Source organism: Hippopotamus amphibius, chromosome 13 (genome assembly GCF_030028045.1).
Source record: "Hippopotamus amphibius kiboko isolate mHipAmp2 chromosome 13, mHipAmp2.hap2, whole genome shotgun sequence".
NCBI classification, from domain to species: Eukaryota; Metazoa; Chordata; class Mammalia; order Artiodactyla; family Hippopotamidae; genus Hippopotamus; species Hippopotamus amphibius.
Window position 1 is genome coordinate 22,233,955 of NC_080198.1, and position 17,878 is coordinate 22,251,832.

The following is a 17,878-nucleotide window of genomic DNA, read 5'->3' on the forward strand; positions in this document are numbered from 1 at the left end:
ATGTCTAAGTCTGCTAAACAGTCATATCTGTATCTTTTAAATTAAAACACTTCCAAGATATATGCATATGGGTTTTTAATTAATTAATGTAATAAATGCTATGTGTAAGTCATTGAGCTTTGGACGTTAAGGAGGATGCTTAGAAATATAAGAAGTGATCTCAGTTACTAGATAACCAGGGAAATAAAAAAGTAAAAAAAGAAAAATTAACAATACAAGCTAATACATGTAAAATGCTAATCAGTGTTTGCCCTAAGAGAATTTGCTTCTGTCTTAGTAGCAACAGCCATCGAGGCATCCCAGATAACCACCAGCCTGGCTTGTTGAAATGTTGATGCCTTACAATGTCCACCCTATCATGGGGAATTGAAGATGAGCTCAAAGAGGATACTAGGCCCCAAATTTATGTAGCCTAAAAATGTCCAGGCTAACCTTTTCTGCCACTCCCCCCCTTTCATGATAGTAGCTGCTATCTTATAATGAGCACCTAGGACCTTTATCGAGAGGGAAAAAGCAGGAGAGCTTTTGAACGTTTCCAGAGTCTTTACTGGTATTCTTTTGTGGGAGTTGCATCTGATGTGATAAATGACCTTAGATAGATACAGGCTCTCACGCTCAACATGGTCATACCAGGGACACTTACTAATAGCCATATGTGTGATTCCTGAGAACCTAGCTGCCCCACACCAAGACAAGACCTATCCCAGAATTCTGTTGGTCCTACATAATAAGCAAGGGAAAGTTGAAGAATTCTGCTCTAACTCTACTCTTGGCTCTGATTATAGATAACACAATACAGAAATTTGGAGATCATATTATCCATAAAGATCCTGTAAAGGGAACTAAATACAAACCAAGCTCTGTGCTCCTTATGCTAAAGGACTGAAGTATGTGTCTCTTAAGCTGTTGTAGCTCAGCCTACTTTCATTGGCATATCCTTTATTTTATTTTTTTAATTTATTTTATTGAAGTATAGCTGATTTACAATGTTGTTAATTTCTGCTATACATATATGTATATATACATATATATATTCTTTGCTCATATTCTTTTCCATTATGGTTTATCATAGGATATTGAATATGACATACCCTTTTTTTAAAGCTTACTCAATATTGTCTATTGTAATTATAGTACATTTGCATATGTGAGTTAGCAGCGAAATATTATAAAAGGAGAATTTCCAAGTTGAACATGGAAATAAGTAAGATGTGAATCACTGGGAAGAAGGAGGAAAGAGGAAATTTAGTAGAGGATCCGAAGCAATTCATCAGATCTGTTCCATATTTGGGAGTTGGTACTAGGATCACAACAGTGGCAAAGACTGAATGCCAGGACGTGAGTAGATCAGTAGCCTGTCCTGGAGAAAGTAATGGCTTTACAGCAACGTGTTATGGGTGAAAAGAGCTGAGTGGGACAGTCACGTTAATAGCCAGAATCTACAGTGTTAGGTAGAGTCTAAAACCCAGGCAGATTTGCCACATAGAGGTAAAAGTGAGTAGAAACAAGAGGAGAGATAGAAAAAGAGATGAGAGAGTGAGGAGCTAGGGTTTAAATTTATGACCAGGAGAACGATGGCATAGTTGATGGAGTTGGGAAAGTCAGAAGTGGAAACCAGAGAGAGAGACTGGGAGAGGATGACACATAGGTTCTAGTCATCCTTTGTTTGAGATGAAGCTGTAAGATCAGATGGAATCTGTGTGGAGGCATAGATGTGAGAATACAGGGGAAGATCCAAAAAAGATGTATGACAGACAAATAGATAAGTCATGCCAGTTTTGAAGGCCCCCGGTAAACCACACTCAGGACTGACTGCATTGGAAACTGTTCCCCTGTAGTACAGCTCAGGTAAAATGAGAAACCAATCAAAACCCCAAATCTCCTGTCACAGAAAGTCTTGGTCTCAGTGCTTCCAGTGGGGAAAAAGTTGCTAATTACAGGGCCAAGTGAGGAATTTTTCTTAGACTCAGTGTAAATTTTTCAGCTGCTTTCCTCTGGGTCAGAACATAAATTCTGCTCCTCTCACAAATCTCTCTGCATTCAGTTATTTTACCCAGCCTTAGAGTGTGATTTGGTTCCTTCTGTTTTTCTAAACAGAGCAAACTCTTCATTGTCTGAGAAAGATAGAGTGGTACGAAGAAGCAGGAACATTTTGAACAATTTTAGTGATAGTTTCTGTTTAACTTGACACTATGCTTTGTTTTAGCTGATAAACTTCAAAATTAACTTTATTCCTATTAATATTAAAATCGGTTCACATTCTCAGAACACCCACCATTGTCTAGCTAGTAAAAGTGAGATGAGAAAGAATGTCTGCCATCCCAGTATCTATGGAAAGCCGAGTGACACATAAAAACGAAGTGTGATAGAAAAACTTTACCAGAGTCTGAATTATAATAATAAATAATTATTGCTAATATTTATTAGCTGCTTTCTAAGTTTTGGATACTCTGACACATAGCTGTATAGTCTGAACAAATGTGAGATTTTTAATGACTGAGATACTAGACATTTCAAAAGCCCAATAATGTGATTTTTTACTAGTTTAGTATCTATTTCCTATAAAGAAAGAAGGTGACCTCTCTTGGCTGTTACGTGGCCATTCAGAAGAGCCAAGTTCCTTGCCATAAGTCTCACCAATTTGTGATTTACATTTTAAAGACTCTATTGCCACACACAGTGTACTAGAAATGTCCCAATGTTAGAAGTTTTAATCAATCAAATCAGGCTTGATTTAGTGGGATTTTTTGGACAAATCTTTGTTCTCAGCTGTATAATAATTACAAGCTGTTTTACCAGTGGATAAGGAAAAGATTACTCTCCTCTTTGAAAATGGTAACTTTATAATTACATGTATTTACTTGCCTTATCAGAATAGAATTTACCAGCTGAGACACTGGATTATTTTTTTTAAAAGGCTCCTGGGTAAATTGAACAAGCACACTTTTGGAGGGAGTTTAGCTTTTGTAGACAGTTGTTCCTGGCATGAATAGAGAACAAATACAATGAAATAAGTTTTATTTTTTTCCTTACTTTTTGAAATATATTCATACTTAGCACAAAAACTGCCTAAATGGTTAATTCAGCCCAACCCATGCTACTGTTGAGAAAGGTACAGACATTTATTGACAACTTGATATATTCAGTGTGCAGACGTGTTTTAGCCAAAGCTTTGGCTTTCATATGGGCATCTTTATGGTTCCAGATCAAAGTCTGCCAAAACCTTAAGAAAACTTTTCTTTTTTAGAATTCCTTTTTTTCCTTCTTACTGTCCCACTTCAAACTACAGATAACTGCTATATCTCAAATATGCCTGAAGAGGAATTTGCTTTTCTCTTAGGTGTTCATTATGATTCCAAATTAAGCTCATAAGGAAGTAATGAGTCTAGATAATCTGTAGATTGGATCCTGTTTCTCTTAGCCAAATCTTCTCATTTGATTTTTCCACCTGGTACCAAAATTTTGTTTCAGCAACATAAACATTTTGCATCTCTTTTGCCAAATGTCTTTAGAAACAAGATCCTTGTGGTCTCCCTCCTTATCCTTTACAATCTCTCTGATGTTCCCTAAACTCTCTCTAAAGTTATTGAGATCATAAACATCCCAGAGTCAGAAACTCTGTCTTCTGTTTCTTTTACTTTCTTGATAAGGCACCAGCACTACTTCTCGTGGACACTTCCTTATCCTTGCTTCCTGAAATACTGACAGATTGGAGCCACAGCGAGAGGAATGTAAATCAAGTGTCCTTAGCATGAACACAGGGAAATTGCTGTGTGATGCTTTGGTCTGCTTAAGGTGAAAAGAAGCCCCGAGCATTTAAGTGTGAAGAGACAGCCACCGAGCTTTCAGCTGTGTCCGTCTACTTGGCAGCTGTCCATTCGGCAAGGCTTCAGTTTTGCTAGGGGTAAGACCCAGAGAGGAGAGTCATCATTATCTTTCTGACTCCCATCAGAAAGTCAGCCTTGGCAGGTTGACTGTGGCCAACTAGCTTGGAAAAGTTTCCATTCAGAATGTTTGAGCCCTAGGCTTGCCACTTATACTCTGAGTCAGCAGAGACTAAGGGACCCCCCAGCTGAGTGGCGGCACCATCCTGGTCAGAGTGAGTGCCGATGCCCAGGTGTCTGGCTCAGTGTCTGATAGCACCCCTGGCCACACTGCCTTTCTGCACATATTCCAGCTGTGCTCTGTACCGGGTTTTCATCTTCCCTTCCTTTCTCAATTCCTGCTCCCTGAATGATGAGATGGACCTGGTCTCCATCTGCACCCCACCTCTCCAAGCACATCTTCCCTTCTCTCCGTAGTTCAGTTCTGACGCGGCTGTCATTGGGATTGTGGCTCCTGGAGGAGGGTTCTGACATTCTCTGTCAGGGCACATCTCTTTTCCTCTCTCTGTTCAGTTCTTATTTTTCCTCTGTTCCCACTCTCCCAGTCCCCATTTTCTGCACACCCCATTGCTCACCTGGCTTTCTGTCTCACTGGTGTCCACTCACCTCTGTTCCTCTCCTGCCTCCTTCACTGTCCTCTGTGGGTGCTTCTTTACTGGGACCAATTTCACTTCACGTTGACATCTATCTCCTCTCCTCCTTTTAATCACTAGCATCTTCTCCTTGTGTCTCCTCCCTCATGTTTAATTTATCATCACCAGGTTAAACAAAATGAGACATTGGAGACAATCCTCTTCTGTCATCAAGCCTTAAATCTTGTCATTGTCTAAATCGATAAACACTTCTGAATGCTTAAACTTTGCCACACTTAAACCTTAGATCAAGCCTCACAGGACCTACCTAATGTATTAGGCTAGTTAAAGCTTTTTGAGATCTAATATTTAAGTTTCCAGATGAAGCTTTCATTTTACCCCTAGGTAGTTCATGTTACTAACTGAAATTTATATCATGTTGACATCTGCTGCTTTGCACAAGAAAAAGCCTACTGCACCTGAAGAAAGTGGTCAGTGTCATTACAGGACTAGGGCTTCTTTAAGGAAGGTGGACTCTGTATTATGCAGCATTTTGTTTTTGTTTTGTTTTTATGAATATAATGACATGAGATTCTCCAACCACCTTAATAAAAAGGAGGTTTAATGTAGGGTTTTAATGGAATTGCACTTGGAAAGCTCCCTACTCTCACCTTCTCACTCCCCCTTGGTCTTTCTTGGTGGCTCTACCCCCTAGCCTCTCACTAAGGCCAGCCTGCTCCCTCTGTTCCCTAAAAGTCCAGATCCCATAGGTTGTCAGTCTTTTAAACTTACATAATAACCATCCCTTCTGTTGTCCACAGCCCATCCAACCAGGCCATGTTGTTGGGTTCTTTGAGGGGACGCAACAGATCCTTCCCCAACTGGATTCTGATTCTGGTGAGAAAGAATTAAGGAAACCAGAATATCACCTTCATTCCTGATAAAGAAGTTGAAGTAGGTAGCTTACTATGTACTAACAGTGAGCTTTCTTACTCTGAACCCCAGAATTAGGCAGCTCTCCGCAGCCAGTGATAGTCACTGCTGGGCTTGGGCAGGCCTCTCACCCCAGGACAGAACCCTGAGGGGCAGAGGATGACCTGGGCTCACTGTGAGCAGCATGTCAAAGGAAAGGCAGAGGAAGGAGCTGGGCTACACATACCAGCTTTCTCCTTTCATACGTTTCAGTCAGGTAAGTCTCTCCACTGCCACTGTGGAGCCAGTGAGAGTCAAAAAAGAGATGAGGCCTGTTATGCCAGGGACTGCCCCTCTACATGGAAGGAAATGCGCCTCTCAGGTACATCACAGGGCATTAGTCTGCACAAGAGTGAGTTGCCTTTTGGTCAGGTGCCCGTCCCAGTCTAGGCCGTGGACATCTCTTCAAAAACAAGAACCTGAAGTTGATTTCCTGAGTAGAAGCTGTGGGTGGGGCACGTTAATAAGGAACATGGCAGGTATGGGGACTGGCATGTCCTGAGTCCTGCTTATGACCTCTCAATGCCACCAGCTGTTCCCTGAGTATTTTCTCTATGACCAGTCAGTTCATTTCTTCATGCCTCAGTTTCCATATATAACACTTGAAAGCCATATTTGATCAGCCATCAAAGAGAGAGAGAGAGAAAAAAAACCACATTGTTACATTGCTATCAGGGAAAAGATTCAAGTAGATTCAGTCTGTGCTGTTTTACAGGTGACAGGTGATCCCTGTTAATAAGCCTCTCCCGGAGAGCGCCACCTTGAGGCTGTCTAGAGGCAGAGCTACCTAAGCAGGGGGACTAACTTTCTCATGGCATGTTTTAGAACAGGGATGACAAATAGCTTTCATCTCATGCCACCTTCTATTTATTGGCAGTGGCTGCCCACAGTGCTGTGCCAAGAAAGATTCTGAGGCTGTATCCCAGCTCAGCAGAAAAGAGTTCTGTGATCATTATTGATGTGGGTAAGGAGAGTGTGGGCAGTTGAGCCAAATATTGGCCATTGTTGATTCAAAGAGAGCATAAGTGGAACTTTCTTCCCTAGAAATATGGCTGCCCCTGCATCAGAGGTAGGGAGCGGGGGCTTCAAGCTAGAGAACCACCAAATGAGACTGGGCAACAGGGCCAAAAATTTGGGTTGTGTAGCCCAAAGTTCTGTAGAATTTTTCTATAAATGGCCATATTTTAGATTTTGTGAGCCATGTATTCCCTGTTGCAATAACTCGGCTCTGCCATCGTGGTACCGAAGCAGCATAGACAATACAGAAGGGAATGGGCATGGTTGTGCCACAGTAAATCTGGTGCCTGGTGTAGAGAAGAGACCAACATCAAGACCTAGAACTCTGGAAACTCCCCATGGTACCTGTGTCTAACTCTCCCTCCATTCTCAGCTCTGAAAGATCTCGTTAAGAGCCAGCAAAACATTTGACAGGCAATAGTAAGCCCTCCTAATCTAACTTCTTCTCAGGAAAATATTAGCAGTGACATCTACTCAGTCATTTCTCCCAGGTACGTTCAGAGCACGTGCAGTGATGCAGTCACGTCACTTCTTATGCAGCAGGGTGGAGTTCCAAAGCTAGCATTTCAGACAGAAGTCTCACAACGCCGAAATTACCTATGAAAATTCCTGCAATTGTCTTGGATTAGAATATATCAATACATGGATTGAAAGCCATGAAGTAGAGTCAAGGAAGGCAGGAAAGGGAAGTCTATATGCAGATAGATATTCAGGTATAGGAACATTCCCTCTTTATAAGAACAGCCGTATCCCAGCAGGTGCAGAACTGTAAAGTGTCCTACTTGCCAGAGGGTTCCTCACATTCTAGTTTAACATTAAGGCTCCTGTACCTTTGGTTTACATTAATATCTGTGTTACTTTTTTGAGAGTTCATATAGTTGAGAGCAAGAGCATAGGCACCTGTCATAAGCCCTCAACAATTATATGCTAGACTTGATCCTAAACCTGCTTGCGTGATCATAAGCACATACACACCATTCGTGGAAATGTTGTAAAGAACCTGGCAACGGGCTTCCTGCCACCACCTGCTGTCATCATAGGAATGCCTGTCATGCTCACACACTGGGCATTCAGTTTTTCTTATCAGGGAGAAGAAATCATTGAGGCATGTAGGTGTGCATGGTACAGTCCCACAGGCTACTTATTTCATCTTCAATTTTTATAAATTGTGAGGGATATAAGGTATTTCAGTAAGATACTCATCCAGCTGCAGTAACTTTCCCAGGTTGCTCAGCTAGTCAGTAATAGAGTGAAGTTTAAATCTCAGCTTCCTCATCTATGAAACGGGAATAAAAATATGGCAGCCTCAGAGGGATATTGTAAGGAGCAGATGAGTTCCAAAATAACTTAGAATGACCCCTGGCTCAATAAGTGTCAGCTGTCATTTTTATCTGAGGTCTGGTCCACAACTGGACTGATTCCATATGGATGGACTCCACTGGCTGCCTGCAAGGTGCTAGATGTAAGATGCCCATCATCTCAGAAGAATGAGGGCCACTGATGCAGCAGGAGCTTTGCCTCTGGTCCTCAATGAATTATTCCATTTCCAACAGTACAGTAACAAGATGCAAGAGATGTGATAAGCTTTCTAAATTTACTTGTCACCAAGAAGATGGACCTCCTCTTTCTGATTGTCACTTGAAAGAATAATGAAGGAAGAGCAAGGGCACAGGGACAGTGAACATTGGAGGAGGAATCTGCTGCTTTATAGAATTAGGTTTGTTTCCACTGACCTCTCCTATCCCAGGGGGAGGGAAAAAAGACTCACTTACTCAAAGAGAGAGTCGAAATATTTTAGGATTTATGAGCTATACTGTCTCTGTCACAAGTCCTCAGTTCTGCCACTGTAGCACAAAAGCAGCCATCGACAGTCTGTAAATGAATCATTTTGCCCATGTTCCACTGAAACTTTATTTATGGACACTGAAATTTGAATTTCATGTAATTTTCATGTATCACAAAATATTATTCTGATTTTTTTCCCTAACTATTTAAAAATGTAGAAACTATTCTTAGCTCACAGGTGGTACAAAAAGAGGCAGCAGGCTGTATTTATCCCCCAGGCCATAGTTTGCCAGCCCTGAAAGCACCGGCACAAGAGTCAGACCTATCACAGTTCACTGGTTGTTTGAGTGAGAAAACTTACTCACATCTCTGGACCTCAGTTTCCTCTAGTAAGAACAAGACACTCATCCTAAAGGATTCCTAGGATTCCTTCTAGCACTAAAAGGCCAAGCCTGGCTACATGGTTGTCATATGGTTTTGCAGTCATACAAACCTGGTTTCTAGTCCTGGCTCAGCCTATGATTTGCTGGGGGATGTTGGACAAGTTCCTAAGCCTCCCAGTGCCTCAGTTGCCTCATCTGTAAAATGAGGATAAAAATGATATCAACTTCGGGGTTACTGTGAAGATTCAATTGATAGGATACTTGTGAACCCCTTTACTCACATGTCTAACAAACATTTATTATACCTAGTATATACTGAATAAATGCTATTGTATTTTTTAAAAAGCTGAATTCCTATTAAAATAATACTTTTTAAAAGACAGCTTCTACACACTTTGACTGGAGAGTGGTTTTCTTCACAGCCCTGTGATAAAAAGCTGGCCTGAGTGGCAGGGAGGGGCTGCACCTTTTAAACAAAACCTGTAATTTGTGTCCACTACTGTTATCTTCTCTCCCATGTAATGAAAGCAAAGAACAAATTTTGATAAATTAACCTTGCATCTCTGTATACAGCTCTCTCACTCCACCCAGTGGCAGGAAGTCAGTGGTAAATCATGCAGAAGAGAGGTGGAGAATTTTTTAAGATTTTAATAAGAATTACTATTCTTTTTGTACTATCCTCTACCAATAGAGCAAGATTTCATTTTAAAATCGGTCCCCTTTGACTCTCTATGTATTGCTGTTTTTAAGGCATGAAGTGGATAGGTTATGATTTAGCTGAGTGGCTTTCAACAAGCAGATATTAAGTGCCTGAAGTTCGACCAGCATGAGTTGATCAGTTAGCTGCACAGGTGGTTGTTAAAAGTGTTGTCCTGCAGCCTCATTAAAAAGCAATGTGACAGGCAAGAGTGGAGATACAGAAGTAGAGAATGGACTTGAGGACACGGGGCTGGGGTGAGGGGCGAAGGGGAAGTTGGGATGAGGTGAGAGAGTAGCATAGACATATTTACACTACCAGCTGTAAAACAGATAGCTAGTGGGAAGTTGCTGTATAACAAAAGGAGATCAACTTCATGGGAGATGCTTTGGAGGGCCAGGATGGGGAGGGTGCGGGGAGTCGCAGGAGGGAGGGGATATGGGGATATGTGTATAGGTGCAGCTGATTCACTTTGGTGTACCTCGGAGACGGGTACAAGAGCGTAAAGCAAATATATTCCAATAAAGAGTTTAAAAAATAAAATAAAATAAAATAAAATACACTCCATAACCTTAAGTTAAAACTCAAAAAAAAAAAAAGCAGTGCAGCACTTAATAAATATTAGAACAATGTCAGCAGTGCAATTTAAATGTGGGGAAGAGATCAATTTCCTTTGTAATTGGGTGCAGAGGCATAAACACTCTGTTTGGAACTCTTGATTCTTTGTCACAGTTTAAAGCAGCTATGATGGTTTCTATTTAGAAATAAAGATAGGGTAGGGGATGGGGAGTAGATGTCAGCCACTTGGTGAATCAGGAAGAAGCTAACCTGAAATGCTCACATAATATCATAAATGAAAGGAATCCACAAACTAGCAAGCGTTTGTCAAAGCCTCCCTCTGTTCCCCTTTTCTTTTTCAGCGACCTCGTTTCAGTGACTGCTGATTTTCTTTCTAATCCTCTTCTCCATGCATCCCCACTTCCCCTTCCAGCTGCTCTCTCAACAGGACCAAGGAAGCAACTTGTAATTCCTTTCCAAGGTAGAGTCCTTGGGCAGCAGGGCCTGCCCTGGCTTTGCTTCTCCCCGGCCTGTTCCTAGCCCTGCTGGCTGAGGAGAAACCAGCCAGAGTGCTGAAAGGGAGATTCTGGCAGGGTCAGGGTAGGGCTGCTGCGGAAGGGACTTGGCAACCTCTCTTCTTTTCCCCTCAGTCTCTCTGTTTGACTCTTCGTACCTCTTTGTCTTGCATTCTCTTAGTTATCTCAGTCTCTAGTCTCCTCTTTCATCCCTTCTCTTTCTCTCTCTCTTTTGGTCTCTTTCCCCATATCCTTCTCTGTGTCTTCTTGTCTCTCTGTGTGTCTCTCTCCTGCCTCTCTTTCTGTTTCTTTTTGACTCTCTTGCCTCTGGCTCTGCCATGCCTTCTGTCTCATCTGTTCTGTGTGTGTGTGTGTGTGTGTGTGTGTGTGTGTGTGTGTGTGTGTCTTTCTTGCCTCTGTTTCTGACACCCCAACCCTGCCTCGTGTGACAGGTTTTCATCTGACCAAGGCCCCTCTGTATGTGCCCCGTTTCTCTTCATAGCCCTGTGCCTGAGCTTTATATTTCAGTGAGAGGTTCTCTTCCAAAACTACTTGGTTCTGAGCATGCCTAATATGTGCTTTAAAATTAAGGCTGTAATTAAAGTGTAACTGCAAGTATAATTAAAATGCACTTTAGTGGATCCTGGAATTATGAAGCAATTGGGTATTTTGGTATGGTCCTGCAGGAGCAGCTGGAAGGAGAGGAGGGCCTTGTGTTTGTGTGGAGCTGCCCCACCCCTCTTACCCTGGCTCCGCCAGCTACTTGTTAACCTTGAGCACAGCGGCCTCTTGTGCCTGGGCAGACAGGCGTGGCAGCAGGTCGGAGTCCTCCCTCAAGGGCACTGAACACAGGCAGCTGCTATGTGGCCCTTCTTAGATAAGGAGGCCACTAGGAAAGCGCCTGAGAACTCAGAGAAAGCTCAGGAACAGCTCCTAATTTTCCTTCAGGACATTTAGGGTTTTGATTTCAACCTTATGAAAAAGAGTTATTTGGGGGTATTGGGCCAGGAAGGTGATCAGAAGAGGACTCACCCACACTTGCCGCCTCAAGCTTACTTTGTATGGATGAGGCCATCTCTAGTTATTCAGTCCATCCACAGATACGTCCTGTGTGTGGGACCCTGTGCTGAGCCTAGAGATACACGGCGCGCAAGCCTGACCAAGTGGCAGCCCTCCTGAAGCGTATGTTCAGTGGGGAGGAGAGCCATGTCAGTAAGCAGTCCAAACGCTGCTGTGATTTTAGATGTACAAAGTATTCCTGGAAGCTCATTTTACAATCCCCTGCTTTAGGCTGGGCCTTGAGATGTGGTGACAAGAAGGCATCCCCAAAGAAATGTCATTTAAAGAGATAGCTCATGGACGTATGGTGTCCGCCAAGCAGAGAGGGCAACAGAGCTCTGGGTGGAGGGCATAGCAGGCCAAAGGCCCAGCTTGTCTGCAGGTTCACAGATTTCTGTTAGTCGTTTTCCCCCTTGGGAATATCTGGTGCTAAGATGGGTGCTGAAAAGGGCATTAATGAAGGTGCCAGCTAGTTGGTTATGAGGAAGAGCAATCCATTTATTCCCCGTCCCCCACCCCCACCCCCCAAAAAACACAGTGATCAGGAGCTTATTTCGTGTATACACATGGGAAGGAACTCAGCTAAATGTGAACAAACAGTTCTCTCAATGGGCGGGAACCAAAATAAAGCTGGCCCCAGGAAGAGGAGGATCTGAGTTGGAGACAGACGTCAGGAGCATCAGTCCAGCACTTGTTTCTTCTCTTGACTTCTCCACCCTCTTCATATTTGCACTGCCTTTCTCTTATCTGCTTACTTGTGACTGGTAAGTCCTTTTCATGCTACTACTTTCTCTTTTATGGAAGTTACCCGTTGAGATTCTCTGCAGAGCGAACCTAATTGGACAAGCTAATGACCATGGTCTGTATTTGGACCGCCCTTGGGTCAGGTGCGGTCAGTGTCTTGGGAATAATCGAGGTCTTCCTTGGGGCAGAGAATCCCCCGTGGTCCCTCATAGAGCAAGGGACAGTAGGTACGGAAGGTTTAGCCAGAAGGGGAGATTGGAAAGAGTAGACATCCTAGTTGTATGTGATCCTTGTTCTTGAATAATTTATAGCCTCACTGAGGTTCAGATGATCCCATGCTTGGGAAAGTGCTGCGAGTTTTAAATGTCAAACAGGAGTCACTAGGAAATCAAAATAGAGTCCGAAAAGCAAAAGAGTTTGAAACTGAATCCTGCCAATCAGTCACTAAGCCTCAGTGCTCTTGGCTTTAAAAAAGAAAAAAAAAGGAAAAGAGAAAGAAAAGAACTGATTAATAATCACTGAACTCACAAGTTCATTTAGAAACATCAAACTCACAAGGTCCTTGTAAGGGTCAAATAAAGTAATGTGGGAAGACTTTGTAAACCAGAGTTTTTGTTGTTGTTGTTATTGTTATTAGGATGATGATGACATATATTTACAAAATCATAAGAAGGACTTATTCAGAGATCAGTGTGGATGTTTCAAGCATTGTTTGAATGCTCATTCCCCTGCTTCCTAACTCTTACTAGCCATGCCCACTAGAATAGCCTTTAACTTATCCATGCCTCAGTCCTCTGCTCTGTAAGAGGAAGATGATAGCAGCTATCTCAGGGTTTCTACTGAGGAACAAAGGTGCTAATATACTTAGAACCCCAGAACAATTGTGACCTGTGCTAAGTGATAGCGCTGTTATCCCTTTTATTACTATTATGCCTACTACTAGCACAGCTCATTCAGTCCATTTAGTGAGAACGTGGCGGGCGTGGGTGAGACCTGTGCCCACAGGAGGAATCACAGCTAGGAAAGGCAGATTAGAAGGTGAGGAATGTTCAGGCAGATGCGACTGCCTCTTGGGGTGATGCATGGGGATCGTGGGAGCCATATGTTGAGAAAGGAAGAGGGAGAAGAGCCTTTTCTATCTTAACATAGATTTCTTCCCTGGCGGATTGGAGGCCAGGTGGAGAGAGAGCTCTAGTCCATGTCTCTGTTGAAGGAGATAAAAATTTCCGTATTTAACTTTCATTGACCTGGTGCAAAGACCAATTTGATTCTCTGTCTGTCAGGACTTTGATTCACGCTGCGTCACTACTCCATGAAAGCACTGCCTACAGATTAATGTCAGAATTCCTTAGCCTGGTACCCAGCACCTGCCATAGTCTGATCCTCTCTCCTACTTTTCAACCTCTGGGACCTTGGCTGAAACTTTACCAAATGAATCAAAATGCACACTGAGGTTGTTCTTAATGAAATAATAAATCTTTACATCTACATTAGTTAAGTACCAGTGTGAAACAAATTACCTCGAAATTTAGCCTCTTGACATAGGGAACATTGATCATCTTGAAGTTTCTGTGGTTGGAAATCCAGGGCTGACTTAGCTGGCTTCTCTGGCTCAAGGTCTCTCACAAGCACAGTCACAGCACTGCAGCCTGGGGTCCTGTAGCAGCCTGCCTGGGGGAGGGTCGCCTCCAGGCACACTCACATGGTTGTCAGCAGGATGCAGCTCCTCGTGGGGTGTTGGAATGAAGACTTCAGTTCCTCCTTGGCTTTTGGCTTGGAGGCTGCCCTGAGTTCCTTGCCTCTTGAGCGTCTCCATAGTGCAGCGTTTCGCCCACAGAGTGGAAGTTGGCTTCATCAGAGTGAAAAAACATAAAATGGACTTAGTCTCAGAAGTGACCTTCCATCACTTTTGCTGTATTCTTGTTCATTAGAGGCAGGTCACTGGCTCCAGTCCACACTCAAGGGGCATGAACATCAAGAAGTGGGGATCGATCATTTGAGGGCCATTTTAGAGGCTGCGTCCCATACTTACAAAGTAGTACATTAGTTAAAATAATGCAAAAGTAGTACATTAGTTAAAGTAATGCTCACTCCCATAACAACAGGTATGTGTGGAAATGTCAGAGGCAACATAGTAGAAATTTCTTTCTCATTCATATAAAGTCAGAGAGGGTAAGTGAGCCAGGTGCTCTGCTATACAGGTTTATGCAAGCATCCATGCTGAGGGAGTCATTGTCATCTGAGAAAGATGTCTTCCAAGGTTGTCTTAGCTGGCAACATTCCAGAAGGCAGACAAGGAAAACAGAGAGCGAATATGGAGAGTAACTAGAGATTTTATGGGCGTGTATTTCTGCTCTCAGTGTATAGGCCAGAACTCAGTCACATGACCCCTCCCCCCACCTGCAAGGCGACCCAGAAAATGCAGTTCCTGTTTGGGCAGCTGCTTCCCAGCAGTAGCTCCCCACTGTAGCTTAGGAGTGTGAATCTTTGGTAGACAGCCAGCCACGACTGCCACAGCAACTTTGCCTTTTATAAATGCTTTCACATGTATTATTTCATTTGCTTCTCAAGGCAACCTATGCTACCAGCATTATTATCCTCATTTTAAAGACAGGGAAACAGACTAGCATACCTTTAGGACATAATTAGAGCAGGATTCAAGTACCATCTCTGCCTCTTACAACCTGTGTTACTACAGAGAAGTTCGTTAACCTCTCTGTGCCTCAGTTATCTCATCTGTGAAATAGGGACAGTGGGATCTATTCATAGTCATTGTAAAGTTTTCATATCTGGCATATGCAAATGCTTAATAAATATTAGTTATGAGGAAGATGATCACAATGTTATGTCTGGAGATAATGAAGCTGAGGCTTGAAGGAGTTAAATGATTTACCCAAAAGTGTGCAACTAATAGAGGGCCCAGCCAGAATGGGAGGCGAGGAATTTTAGGTAACAACTTCGCTACCTTTCAGTTACTCGCTTGCCCTAGAGGCCATTCATCAGATTCCTGTGTAAAGCTGCAGTGGGTCAGCCTTAAGCTGAAGACACAGTGCCCAGTGTCCTCTTCACCACAGCTTTGGTGGACCCAAGGTCCCGGGAGAATCAGCGCTGCACCACCTTCTCAGCTCATTTGCTCCTCCTTAACTCGGCCTTTGCCTTTTTGCACAAAACATGCTGACCAGGCACCTCCTTTTTATTTGTACTCTGAGGTCCTCCACGGCCTATATTTCAAGGTCTTTGTTTATAAATAGGCTCTGTCTTGCTAACTAGATAAAAGCACAAGAGATGATGTAAGATGAGATATTTCATTAGACACTTAAATTTTATCACATTTCTCCCAGGGGCTTGTTCACATTGAAAGAACAAAAAAAGCATTTTGCATGTTATATAGAGTGAGGATGAAAGCATAAATGGAGGCATTGAATACTGTCATTGTCTCCAAGCAGTGATCCATGTTAGGTGGACAGATTCTCTGAACTTCAGGTCTCAGATAAGGTCACAACTCAGACCCTTTGTTTCAAGAGATCTTTGAGACAAAGGACTCCTGGAATGGGCCAAAACCACATTAAATCCCCTTGAGTGTGGATTATCAGCAGAAATTTCAGCTTTTATCGGTAAAAAATGTCCATTAGTTTCTTGCAAGTCCTATCTTTCATCTTTTTTTCTAGCTGGACCATCACTTGATATAGATCTTGTCACATCATCTTTCCTGTCAATGACAGTGATTAGAACCTGTATTTAATTTGCTTCCTGGTGAAAGCTACAGATAGATTTGTCCTGTGCATCCTTGTGTGTTACTGCCAGTACTCCATACCATCCCAACGCCCTGATTTACCATTCTCTTGCTTATTTTTTGCACGTAACTTTTTCTTTAGATTCCATATTCAGACCATTCAATCAAGGGATAAATCCATTTCAGAAGGTTTTCCTCTTTCAAACTAGTTGAACAGGTGGTTGATAATCTTTCTTTGCTCACAGTCTTTTAAGAACCTCATTATTTCCATTTTTTTAATGCCAGAGAAAATACAGGCAGTATCTTTTTAATGCCAGACATTCAAGGTGTAAAGAGGAAAAAAAATAAATTTGTCATCTGGATATACCTAAATAATTGGATCTGGATCATAAAGAGCTGAACTGAGTTGTAATTAAATGGTATTAGGAGACTCAGGCATCCCATGATTCTAGGTTGTACGAAACTTCCTGGGGAACCAACTCCAGTTTCATCTCAGTGACTGTACATCATCCTCCCACCCTCTTCCAGGAACCAATGTCCATGAGGCCCAGAACATTCTCAGTAACAGCGGACTCCCCATTACTTCAGCTGTCGACTTGGAGGATGCAGCCAAGAAAGCTGTGGCCAGTGTGGCTAAGAAGTAGTGCCTTTGTCCTGATTGCTCAGAAGAAGTGCATTTACTCATAAAAAGGAATGGTTTTCTCATCACTGTGAAGAAAATGGTTATCCTACAGGGAAAAAAACTGGGGGCAGGGAAGAGCAAGAACCACTGTATAAAAAACTTCAATCTGTATTTTCTGGAATATCTAGAGAGCCTAATTAATTTGATTTCCCTTGTAGTCTTTATTAAATTAATACCTTATTCTCATACTTTTCTGTCATGGGGAGCCAGCTCGGTAGGCATTGTTTTGCCAACTTTGGGGAGCAGTCTATGTGACCAACCAGTGTCCATATATACAGCATTTGAGATCAAGCCCTGGTTCATTAACAGCGATTTTGGTGAACATTTTGTATTGTGTAATAAAAAATAATAATAATAATTTAAAAAACATAACAAAACAAAAAACAACACAGGCTGTATTAAAAAAAAAAAACTCAGACAAGATTACATTTAACAGATTTACCATCAAAAAGGTGCAGCTAAGACTTTCAAACAAATAGCTGTTATAAACTGCAACCGTTTTTACGATTTCTAATTCCAACCTGTTTAGAAAATCCATGAATATTAGAAAATGTATTTTACAATGGAAGATCTGCAGATCTGCAATTAATACCCAATACATGTATCCTACCATTTGCCTTAGTATTGAATATGCTGTTTACCTCACACTAAAAATAATGCCAGAAGCCTTATTTGTGATTTTGCAGTAGAAGTTTCTCTTTTAATATCAAAACTGAGGAATGCTGATTCTTATGGGAATCTCCAATTCAGTTATTTGAAGATGAGACAACACTGAAAATCAGATTATCCTGTGAGTGTCACTGTCTTTTCTCCCCTCTCATTTCCCCCAGCATCTACCACCTGGGAAAATGTAATTGAGAGAATGTGGCTTTTTTGCATAGTGTCCGTTTTTGTGGTGGGAAAGAATGTGAATTAGGTTTTTGTTTAAATTTTGGTAAATTTTTATCTGTACACAAATTCAAATAAAATCCTTTGTTTTGTAAACTCTAAGATCTGTGTATTTTTCATTTTAATCAATTCTATTCCTCAAACAATTTTTTTTTCTTTTACTGAGACACGAGCCTTAACGTCTTAGGCATATTGCCAAAGTTAGAAAATATAGTAGATTTTAGAAAATTTTTTAGAATATTTGTCCCAGAATTATTCCAATTCTGCTCAACTTTATCAGCAATCATATCTGTTAGGAGATTATTTAATGAAAGAATGAAAATGATATACACACTAGGATCCCAGGTAAGTGCCACAGATGTCTAATAGGTTAAAATGTGCCTCAGTTT

General features: G+C 41.9%; 1 protein-coding gene across 8 annotated transcripts in view; it reads left to right on the forward strand.

Annotated features, from left to right (window-relative positions):
• The window catches only part of SUCLG2 (succinate-CoA ligase GDP-forming subunit beta), a 271,828-nt gene extending 254,237 nt beyond the window's left edge, over nucleotides 1-17,591 (forward strand). For 6 of the 8 annotated variants that reach the window (XM_057706918.1, XM_057706925.1, XM_057706920.1 and 3 more), the window contains one exon: nucleotides 16,448-17,591. In XM_057706918.1, coding sequence (XP_057562901.1) covers nucleotides 16,448-16,563 — 116 coding nt within the window. In that variant the 3' untranslated portion in view covers nucleotides 16,564-17,591. Of the gene's footprint in view, nucleotides 1-5,277; nucleotides 5,411-16,447 lie in introns of all 8 variants that reach the window. The other 2 variants (XR_009048872.1, XM_057706921.1) reach the window with 2 other exon arrangements.
• The last annotated feature ends 287 nt before the right edge of the window (nucleotides 17,592-17,878 follow it).